Raw genomic sequence first — 11686 nt, 5'->3', positions numbered from 1 at the left:
CGGATCATTCGGAATCCGTATGAAAGCAAACGTGATGTTGCATAATAGTCCAGCGGTTAGGATTAGACTGTATGTAACATTTAATGACATTCAATCCTCTGAAATGACCAGCCAGTTCATTAGATGATGCGCATGCATGGTGCACACAGCATCTCCAGGGGAACATCGCGCATCTCCAGACGTGCATAATACATATTTAAGGAGCTCTGTCTGCCTGTGCATCCATTGGCTAGCTGGAGGTTCCACTGGGTCCTGTGATTGGCCATACTTAATGATCTTTGACTTGTCACTTGCCCCTGTAATTTACTATGAATGTTGCATGCAGGCGGAAAAGCTGCTGATAAGTTTGAAATAGCTTAGTCCTGGGTGAGACGTGTGTGTGTGCGGAGAAATATATAGGCCTGTTTCCTGGGCTGATATTTTCCCATCACTTATTAGGAATGCTTCTCTCCTGGATTCGGATGGGTAGGAATGGTCTCAGTCGGATATTCACCATGTAGATGTTTCTATAGAGGACTATTACGCAAAGAATGTTTTGCGCTAAACTGAAGGATCTGAAGATTGCGGGTGAATGCCCGTTTTCTATGGTCGTGGGAAAGGAGGAACCCGCGGACTTTGAGGAAAGCGCTGCGGTGAATGCTGTGCCAGTATCCAGAGAGGTGCAGGGCAATCTCTCCAACATTCTGCCCAGACGCAAAATAAGCCGGAGCAAAGTTAATCTGCATTCACTGGGCGAGAGCATCCGAAAGCTGGTGTGCCCGGAGGTAAACTCGTATGTCTGATGCGTCTAATTCACCTGATGATGTGTTTGCATCAAATTCTTATACATTGCATTGGAAAATCTGTTTTATATCTGCGTTATGCCCAGTGTGCGCATGCAATGCGCGCAAATGGAATTTTGTAACTGAGAGAAATGCGCAAGACAGAAACACACGCTATGCTATATTCAATGCATTTTCTGTTTCTTATAGTTCGACAAATTACGAAATGCATTGATCAGAGTTATGAAACAGCAGATAGACATGAGCTGGTAAGATGTTCTTTTTCATTACAATACGTTGTCTTACATCTGTTAGGGTTTAGTCCTTTTATCTAATTTAAAATGGTTACAGTTTTATGATTTACATGCCGTTTGAATTTTGTGCACATTCTTATGACAGTATATAACAATTGTATTGCATCAGTATTTTTCCACATTGTTTTCTATATTACACATATTTCCAATTATATAGCATATAATGTCTGTGTGAATTATTATATTGCATTAGATTTTATTAGATTATATGATTATTGCATAGGCCTATATGTTTGTTTCCTATAGTTCAAACTCACGTTCAGATGTGTTCTAATGTTGTGTTAATTTACTGACTGTGCTTTAATATAAGTGTCCATATATTAGCCCTGCAGCATGCAGTTCTGATGTATCTCAGATAGTGGACAATGCTGAACAATTATCAGATGTCATGAGAAACTACTCCCTGAAAACAGGTAAGAAGAGCCATTAAAAATGCGTGTATATATAGATACATATGTGAGCCTGCAGCACAAAAGCAGTGTTAAGTCGCTGGGGGATATTTGTAGCAATAGCCAACAATACATTGTATGGGTCAAAATTATAGATTTTTTTTAATGCCAAAAATCATTAGGATATTAAGTAAAGATCATGTTCCATGAAGACATTTTGTAAATTTCCTACCGTAAATATATCAAAACTTAATGTTTGATTAGTAATATGCATTGCTAAGAACTTCATTTGAACAACTTTAAAGATGATTTTCTCAATATTTAGATTTTTTTGCACCCTCAGATTCCAGATTTTCAAGTAGTTGTATCTCAGCCAGATATTGTCCTATCCTAACAAACCATACATCAGTGGGAAGTTTTGTGGTCCAGGGTCACATATAATCTTAGTATTCATGTGAATTGTGCTGATTGAATCCCAGAAATCCCCATGGATACGCTAAAGACTTCTCTGGGTCTGGAGGTGTTTCAGGACTGTTATGAGGAAGACGGTCATATTCTTCGTGTGGTGGGGGGAGCTCTCCACGATTTTCTCAACAGCTTCAACGTTCTCCTAAAGCAGAGCACGCCGCCCACCCCGGAGGTTCAGCGCTACATCCAGCAAGCCTCCATACTCTGCCTGGACAAGGATCCGGGACTCCTGACCGTCTATTTCTTCAATCCCCTCCCCACCACCGAGCTCTTCTTCTCGGGGATCATCCAGGCGGCGGCGTGCTGGCTCTACTGCACACGGGTGGAGGTCAGAATGGAGGTTGGGGGTAAAGACAGCGGTGCTCTTCAGGCCAATCATCAGCCCCATCTGCTGTACTCAGTGTTTGTAAGAGACGGCAAGAGCCTCACGCCGAGCCCCATGAGGACACACTCATCTGGAGACATTCCCCTCTCGCTGCTCTACTCCACTTTTCCCTTCCACGTTCTCTTGGATCAGGATATGGGCCTGATGCAGATCGGAGACGGTTTGAGGAGGAGGCTCGGCCGATGCAGAGACGGGCAAAGGACGCCCGTTTTCCTCGAGCACTTTGCCATTGTTTCACCTGAGATACGAGCCAGCTTCCAGGATATTTTAACCATGCTAAACACCCAGTTTGTGCTTCGGGTCAAACAGCATGGAGCGAGCTCTGCCGACAGCCCTGGAAAGGTATTTTTGGTTTTACAATCGCTCGCCCTGCCCTTGCGGATGCCCATATGTATTGAAATGCTGATTTTAATGACGGGCCACCTGTTACGCGTGAAACTGCTTACCTGGAAAATTTTAAAACGTCAAGCTTATTGCACCGAGTGAGGAAAAAACATCTACGTTTGCAGCTTCGAATGCATTTCGTATGCTGGTTTGCATTGGAAATGTGAACTTCTGAAGGTCTGTGTGTCATTTTATCACACCCACATCAAAGAGAAACAGGAATCAAAGATTGCCTTGGGTTTCCTGTTGATTAGACAATTAAAAAGCGCAACACGTTTCAACTAATGAGTACGAGTAATTAGTAGGATTTTTCCTCATAGGTTTTAATTTTGTGCTGATCTGAGTTCTTACGAGGTGGTTGAAGGGAATTTTTTAATGGCAAATCGTTGCAGATGATCAGTATAATAAGGGCAATGCAATAAAGCCCTGTGCCGAGCAGGACGGCAAATGTTAGGGACGTGGAAGGCCTCTCAAAGCCTCTATTAATGAGATCAAGCCTTATGCTCACAAGAAAGGAATGACACAGCAACCTCTAGATTCATTTACGAAACATACAGTACACACAATATACACTGATGGTACAGAGACATTTGTAGGAGTTTGTGAATCCATATGGTTCATGTAATGTGCTTTCCTTTTTCTACACGTGTCCTTATATGAAGTTTTTCTACAGACCAGATCTGTTCGTTTGGTGTTTTCACCTTTTGGTGAATTGCTGGCGAATTTGTATGAATTCATACAACTTCTTTCGTACGAAAATGTATGAAAGTAATTGTTTGTAAGCAGAATTAGTTATCAGAATTAGAATATGAATATTGCTGCTGTAGATGTAAAAACTATGATCATTTCAATTTGGAAAAAAGGTGATATTTCTGTTTGTCTGAAGATTGGTTTCAGTTTCTCTGTTATCATTGTTTTAGTAATAAATATATTGGAAAGCACTGTGCATCAGGGGACTAAAATTGGTTCAGAAATCTTAATATTACATATGGTTTGAAATAAAGAATTTAAAAAGAAAATCAGAGAAGAAAGATGGGAAGCGAAACGATTTCTTTTGTATGAAAATGCACAATATTTTTTAGAAAAATTAAGGTCCACCAGTAACCAAACATCTAAACCAAACCTTCAGCGAGGCATCAGCAGATTGTATGAAAATGTATGAAAGAGACTGTATGAAATTTGCCAAAATGTAAAATAGTTACAAACTGCTATGTGAGGAAAATTCTCAGTTTCTCTAGTTTAGTGGTTTTCATTTGTTGTGATTGAAAATCATGGTTATTCCACCAAATATTGATTTCTTAACTTCTCTGCTGAAGTTAAAAAATTGGTATTGTGTTGCCTAAAAATTTATATAAACATGTCTGAAAACATGGTATCTTGGCATCCAGTTGTCATTTCATGCTCTAAATTACAACATTTATATTTAAAATTGGGAAGAGACGTCATCAGAATAAAACAAAAAATGATGTTTTACTCAAACGCTTAACTGTAAATCCAGAGAAACTGAGAAGTGGTCTCTTAATGTATATTTTTTCCCGACATTGGTCACATTTATAACAAACTAGTCCAAAACTCTGAATTAATTCCCACTCTCCCAACCCTCTCATTGTAGCACATGGACCTGAAGGGGCAGATGATCTTCATGTCAGAAATGAGTGCTCTGCTCTTCCTCGGCTCTCCGTGTGTAGATAAGCTGGAGGAGTTGACAGGCCGCGGACTCTACCTCTCTGACATCCCCATCCACAATGCACTACGAGATGTTGTTCTGGTCGGGGAGCAGACCAAGGCCCAGGATGGACTGAAAAAGCGTCTGAGTAAAGCCAAAGCCGCTCTGGAACAGGCCCACCAGGCCCTGGAAGAAGAAAAGCGGCGAACGGTAGAGCTGCTCTTCACGATATTCCCAGGGAACGTCGCTCAGCGTTTGTGGCAGGGGCTTCCAGTGCCGGCAAAAAAGTTTGATCATGTCACGGTGCTGTTCTCAGATATCGTGGGCTTCACTGCGATCTGCTCGCGATGCACGCCCATGCAGGTGGTGAACATGCTCAGTGAGCTCTACACTCGGTTTGATCACCACTGCGGTGAGCTGGATGTGTATAAGGTGGGTGATATTGCTGTAGAACATTTCACTGCCGCTCACAACTGATAAGTGTTGAATTCCTTGTGAGCAGTAGGCCTGTCGCAATAATCAATATATCGACTTATCGCGCAATATATGTACATGACCTCAATCATTTTTGGTGACGCAATATATCACCCATTATATTTACTTAAAGGGGTCCTATTATGCTCTTTTACAAAGTCTTGATTTTGTTTTGGGGGTGTACTAGAACAGGCTCTCATACTAGGTTGTTCGAAAAACACATTATTTTTCACATATTTTACATTATTACAACACCTCTCTCCCCAGTCTGGCATGAACAGCTCGAATAGTTCCTGAATCAAATGAAGGCCTGTCTTCTGAAAAACGAAATGTGTTGTGATCGGTTAGCTGGGCCAGTGTGTGTTGTGATCGGTTAGCTGGGCCAGTGTGGGTTGTGATCGGTTAGCTGGGCCAGTGTGGGTTGTGATCGGTTAGCTGGGCCAGTGTGGGTTGTGATCGGTTAGCTGGGCCAGTGTGGGTTGTGATCGGTTAGCTGGGCCAGTGTGGGTTGTGATCGGTTAGCTGGGCCAGTGTGGGTTGTGATCGGTTAGCTGGGCCAGTGTGGGTTGTGATCGGTTAGCTGGGCCAGTGTGGGTTGTGATCGGTTAGCTGGGCCAGTGTGGGTTGTGATCGGTTAGCTGGGCCAGTGTGGGTTGTGATCGGTTAGCTGGGCCAGTGTGGGTTGTGATCGGTTAGCTGGGCCAGTGTGGGTTGTGATCGGTTAGCTGGGCCAGTGTGGGTTGTGATCGGTTAGCTGGGCCAGTGTGGGTTGTGATCGGTTAGCTGGGCCAGTGTGGGTTGTGATCGGTTAGCTGGGCCAGTGTGGGTTGTGATCGGTTAGCTGGGCCAGTGTGGGTTGTGATCGGTTAGCTGGGCCAGTGTGGGTTGTGATCGGTTAGCTGGGCCAGTGTGGGTTGTGATCGGTTAGCTGGGCCAGTGTGGGTTGTGATCGGTTAGCTGGGCCAGTGTGGGTTGTGATCGGTTAGCTGGGCCAGTGTGGGTTGTGATCGGTTAGCTGGGCCAGTGTGGGTTGTGATCGGTTAGCTGGGCCAGTGTGGGTTGTGATCGGTTAGCTGGGCCAGTGTGGGTTGTGATCGGTTAGCTGGGCCAGTGTGGGTTGTGATCGGTTAGCTGGGCCAGTGTGGGTTGTGATCGGTTAGCTGGGCCAGTGTGGGTTGTGATCGGTTAGCTGGGCCAGTGTGGGTTGTGATCGGTTAGCTGGGCCAGTGTGGGTTGTGATCGGTTAGCTGGGCCAGTGTGGGTTGTGATCGGTTAGCTGGGCCAGTGTGGGTTGTGATCGGTTAGCTGGGCCAGTGTGGGTTGTGATCGGTTAGCTGGGCCAGTGTGGGTTGTGATCGGTTAGCTGGGCCAGTGTGGGTTGTGATCGGTTAGCTGGGCCAGTGTGGGTTGTGATCGGTTAGCTGGGCCAGTGTGGGTTGTGATCGGTTAGCTGGGCCAGTGTGGGTTGTGATCGGTTAGCTGGGCCAGTGTGGGTTGTGATCGGTTAGCTGGGCCAGTGTGGGTTGTGATCGGTTAGCTGGGCCAGTGTGGGTTGTGATCGGTTAGCTGGGCCAGTGTGGGTTGTGATCGGTTAGCTGGGCCAGTGTGGGTTGTGATCGGTTAGCTGGGCCAGTGTGGGTTGTGATCGGTTAGCTGGGCCAGTGTGGGTTGTGATCGGTTAGCTGGGCCAGTGTGGGTTGTGATCGGTTAGCTGGGCCAGTGTGGGTTGTGATCGGTTAGCTGGGCCAGTGTGGGTTGTGATCGGTTAGCTGGGCCAGTGTGGGTTGTGATCGGTTAGCTGGGCCAGTGCGTGTTGTGATCGGTTAGCTGGGCCAGTGTGTGTTGTGATTTGCAGCACTCGGCGTCTGGTCAGGAAATGTCACGCACATTGCCATAGCCGCCTGAGAGCTTCAGTGTAAATATTGCATCAATTTTCATGACTCACACGTGCATGTGATGTCCCCAGTGCAGCAGGATAAGCTTGGAATATAGAAAAGCTTACATTCGGCAGATAGAAATATTGCATTATATTGATTTTGTCAGGAAAAAAGATGATCTGAGCACTGTTGTGTAAGTTGTGGCTTTACTTTACTCTGGCATTACATCCCTCTGATCAGCATGTGGTACATTATATTACTATAATTAAAAATCTTTTTGGAAAATTAAAGTTTCTTACAAACTTAATGAAATATAATCGTATATGGGTATTGGAGAAATGACAATTAGCTTCAAGCTACATATGAGAATTAATGAGATTAATACAACACTTCTACTTGAATGTCACTATTAATCACTAGAATTTTGTGTGGAAGATACATAGTTACAACTTCTGTGGGGCGTGAAGAAAAAGTAATGTATCTAGTAGTTTAACTAATTACTGCTGCCAGAAAGTAACAAGTAAAGTAACATTTTGAAATGAGTAACTAGTAATGAGTAATATATTACATTCTTTGAGTAACTAGCCCAACACTGCGAACAGTGTAGTTTTTGGTATAGTGCACTAAAAATGCTGTCTTCCTTTTTAGGTCTTACAGCTTCAAACTAGCAAAAAAGGGTGAAGAAATTGGGCCATTTTTCACAGATTGAAAAATGTGTCCCTGCAGCACAAAAGCAGTGTTAAGTCGCTGGGGTATATTTGCAGCAATAGCCAACAATACATTGTATGGGTCACAATTATCCATTTCTCTTTTATGCCAAAAATCATTAGGATATTAAGTAAAGATCATGTTCCTTGAAGATATTTAGTAAATGTCCTACCGTAAATATATCAAAACTTAATGTTTGATTAGTAATATGCATTGCTAAGAACTTCATTTGAACAACTTTAAAGATGATTTTCTCAATATTTAGATTTTTTTGCACCCTCAGATTCCAGATTTTCAAATAGTTGTATCTCAGCCAAATATTGTGCTATCCTAACAAACCATACATCAGTGGAAAGATTATTTATTCAGCTTTCAGCTGATGCATAAATCTCAATTTCAAAAAATTGACCCTTATGACTGGTTTTGTGCTCCAGGGTCACAAATATGCTCCTTTAACTTTATCTTAGGGCCCTTGGGATTTTATACTGATCAATCTTTAAACCAAACAATAATTAATTTCATCACTTTTGGCATGCAGGCTCATAAACTGCTGGGAGGTTCACTAATGTAATCTGAAGCAGAATATCCCATACACATGGGAAAGACATGGGGAGGTAAAGTTTAGCTTAGTGTCTGGCTTTGCTTACATTCTTACAGACAGTTATATCCTAAAATAGATTCCCCTCTTGTCTTCTCCCAACATATCTCAATGTGTATCTCCATACTGGATGTGCAAAAACAGCATTAATGTCTCTCGAGCTGTCTAGCTGTACCATTTTGTTAAAGTACAGTTAGATTTTTATAGCTGGTTTTATGATTTTCGATGCTCATCATGTCGTAACAAACTGATGATGCTTTTTTTGTGCTCAGAATTACATAAAAAGTCAGTTAACCATAGTGCGTGAATGGAAATGCACTGGTGAGCTTTTAATAACCATGCAAAAAAAAAAAAATGTATATAATAATTATTAAACATCCTTAATTATTACATTATGAATCGGAATTGTTCTGGAAATGCAGAACTGTTAATCGTTTTCGGAAAATCAGAATATTACGGCACGATCCTTGAATCTACCCAGAGGTGTGTAATGAAATATTTAGCACTCTGCTCTCGTAACCTTTCATGTGTCCTCATTTGTGCATTCAAGGTGGAAACCATTGGCGATGCGTACTGTGTAGCTGGAGGCTTGCACAAAGAGAGTCCGACTCATGCTGAACAGATTGCTCTCATGGCTCTGAAGATGATGGACTTGTCTGATGAAGTCACGACTCCCATGGGAGAGGTTATCAAGGTTAGCGTTTCTTAATTCAGTTACAGCATGAATATGAACGAATCACTAAATTTTGAACACACTTATTTAATTTTCTCACATTTCTCATGCAAACCTTTGCTAGAGACAAAATAATGCAACTGCTTCAACAAGATTGGTGGTTAGTAAAATAAGAAAGTCTGCATTTAAAACCAAAGCGTGACTCATTTACACAGAATGCTTGTATATTTTTGTGCAAACACGCACTACACTATGAATGGTTTTTGAAAGGTCACTTCTAATGTGTCCTGTTTTAGACTCAAAAATAGCCATTCGATTTTTTTCTTAACAATGCAATTGTTCGAATTCTAATTATAATATGAATACCGCTGCTTTAGATGCAAAACTATGATAATTTTATATAACAAACATTCATCTCGGAGAAAGGTCGTATTTATGTTTGTTTGAAGATTGAGTTTGATCTTCTGTATTATCATTGTTTTAATACATTTGCATTTAGTCATTTAGCAGATGCTTTTATTCAAATGAGGACAATAGAAGCAGTCAAAATCAACAAAATGCAATGATATGCAAGTGCTATAACAAGTCTCAGTTAGCTTAACACATAGCAAGGTTTTTTTAAATCATATAAAAAACAGATAGAATAGGAAAAATAAATAGTGTTAGAAGCCTTTTTTTTTGCTTTTGTTAGTTAGTTAGTAAATAAAAAGAAAACAAATAGAATACAAAACGATTAGAGAAGCTAGTGTTCTTAAAAGAATACAAGCAGTAAATAAATAGAGTGCAAGTCTAAAAGGGACAAGATTTTTTTGTGTGTGTAAAGAATAGAATTAGAATAGAGAGTGCTAGAGTTAGAGGGTCACATAAAGATGTAAGATATATTTAATAACACATATATTGGAAAGCAGAGGCATCAAGGGGCTAAAATGGGCGCAGAATTGTTAATATTTCATATGGTTTGAAATAAAGAATTTAAAAATCTCTTTTTTTTAAGGGAATCTTTGCTTTGTTTTATTCTCAGATGCGTATCGGGATCCACTCTGGCTCGGTTTTGGGCGGCGTTGTCGGTGTTAAAATGCCCCGCTACTGTCTCTTTGGCAATAACGTCACATTGGCCAACAAGTTTGAGTCTTGTAGCCTGCCGAGAAAGATTAACGTCAGTCCCACCACGTACAGGTATAAACACAGACACGGCTCTCCTGTTTGTTTATTCTGTATACAGTACTTCTTGGCAAGTGTGATTGACTAAAGGTTTTTATTATTTGAATCAGCATAGTTCTAATTCTCTTACACAGTTTTGAATTTTAAGTGAGAGTAAATTCAGTTTTACACACTGACAGCGAGGCATCAGCAGATTGTATGAAAAAGACTGTACGAAATTTGCCAAAATGTAAAATAGTTACAAACTGCTATGCGAGTGTTGATTATATACAATATATACAGCTCTGGAAAAAAATTGAGGCCACTTGAAAATTCTCAGTTTCTCTAGTTTAGTGTTTTTCATTCATTATGATTTAAAATCATGGTTATTCCACCAAATATTGATTTCTCAACTGATGTTAGAAAATTGGTATTGTGTCGCCTAAAATTTAATATAAACATGTCTGAAAACATGGTATCTTGGCATCCAGTTGTCATTTCATGCTTTTACATTTATATTATTAAAATTAGGAAGAAATGTCATCAGAATAAAACAAAAAATGATGCTTTACTCAAACGCTTAACTGTAAATCCAGAGAAACTGAGAAGTGGTCTCTTAATGTATATTATTTCCCGACATTGGTCACATTTATAACAAACTAGTCCAAAACTCTGAATTAATTCCCTTTTTTTTTGTCGATTATTGTACAATAAGGTGTGAGTAAAAGCAACAGCATTTATTTGACGTAAACAAAGAACAGGCGCATTCCACCGAATGGATCTGTGTTTCAAGAATAACACATGAAGATCTGCCTTATTAAATCAAAAAGTATTTTTGTCATATTCCACAGACAGCTTCACTGTGTACCTGCGTGTGGCTTTCAGGACGATGAGTTACTTCTCTCTCATTTCAGATTGTTAAAAGATCGTCCAGAGTTCATTCTCATCCCCCGGACGAGAGAGGATCTTCCGCTTAACTTTCCCGCCAACATCCCTGGAGTTTGTTACTTTCTCCAGGCTCACGATCAGAAGACGAGTGCTGCTTCCAGACGCTGTGCTACATGAACCGTGAAAGCGTAAAACCTGGAAACAGTGGGCTAACACTGCGTGTCGTTTTAGTTGAGCCAGAGTTTATCATGTTGCCAAATAACACTATCGTAGAAGGGTTTCACTGTGCACTGTGTTTTTGTCCACAGTAGTCCTGAGATTTAGTTTTGCCAGAACCTCTTTTGTTTTAATATTGTGTTTATTTTGACGTCCTGACTGTACACCAAAAATCTAAAATGCAAAGAATGTCAAACACGTGACTATTACGTCAATAGAGTAAACCATACACAGTAAAGACTCACCTCGGCAGAGCCCGACCAAGTAAACATTGTGACTTTTTTTTGTATTGTAATAGATCTGTAATAAACATGCTTTACTCAAGGTTTGGTTTAATCTCAATGTTTCAGTGCGACCTGCTCTTTTCATGAAGAGAGTGAAAGAGAGACCACAAGAGAGCGCTTAACACTGGTCTTAATGTTGTATTAACATAATAACATAACAGGGGTTATGTGTGGTTTCATATGGTAATATATCAGACGTACAATACTAAAATGCTATGCTAAAAAAGTTTTTGAATGGTAAGATTTTTAATGTTTTTAAAGAATTGTCTTCTGCTCACCAAGCCTGCATTTATTTGATCAGAAATACAGTAAAAGCAGTAATATTGTGAAATATTATTAGAATGTAAAACAGCTGTTTTCTATGTGAATCTCTGTTAAACTGTAATGTATTTCTGTGATGCGCAGCTGTATTTTCAGCATCATTCCTCCAGTCTTCAGTGTCACATGATCTTCAGAAATCA

The 11686-nt window shown here is 40.7% G+C and overlaps 1 protein-coding gene across 1 annotated transcript; it reads left to right on the top strand.

The window, feature by feature from the left end:
- Positions 1-365: 365 nt before the first annotated feature.
- LOC107598251 (guanylate cyclase soluble subunit alpha-3-like) lies at positions 366-11196 on the top strand. Its single transcript, XM_016289533.1, has 8 exons — positions 366-764; positions 972-1030; positions 1400-1488; positions 1944-2659; positions 4314-4799; positions 8575-8718; positions 9719-9873; positions 10752-11196. Exons 1-8 carry the CDS (start codon positions 531-533, stop codon positions 10900-10902), a joined length of 2034 nt encoding a protein of 677 aa, XP_016145019.1. The 5' UTR covers positions 366-530; the 3' UTR covers positions 10903-11196.
- The last annotated feature ends 490 nt before the right edge of the window (positions 11197-11686 follow it).

Source organism: Sinocyclocheilus grahami, unplaced genomic scaffold (genome assembly GCF_001515645.1).
Source record: "Sinocyclocheilus grahami isolate Dianchi unplaced genomic scaffold, SAMN03320097.WGS_v1.1 scaffold249.1, whole genome shotgun sequence".
Classification (NCBI taxonomy): Eukaryota; Metazoa; Chordata; class Actinopteri; order Cypriniformes; family Cyprinidae; genus Sinocyclocheilus; species Sinocyclocheilus grahami.
This window is presented reverse-complemented; position numbering and strand designations above follow the sequence as displayed.

Excerpts from the sequence above, each read along its gene's own strand:
- LOC107598251 (XM_016289533.1), top strand. The coding sequence starts at position 531 with ATGTTTTGCGCTAAACTGAAGGATCTGAAGATTGCGGGTGAATGCCCG. Across the intron at positions 2,660-4,313 it reads CTGCCGACAGCCCTGGAAAG|CACATGGACCTGAAGGGGCA; the intron begins GTATTTTTGGTT and ends CTCTCATTGTAG. Across the intron at positions 4,800-8,574 it reads GTGAGCTGGATGTGTATAAG|GTGGAAACCATTGGCGATGC; the intron begins GTGGGTGATATT and ends TGTGCATTCAAG.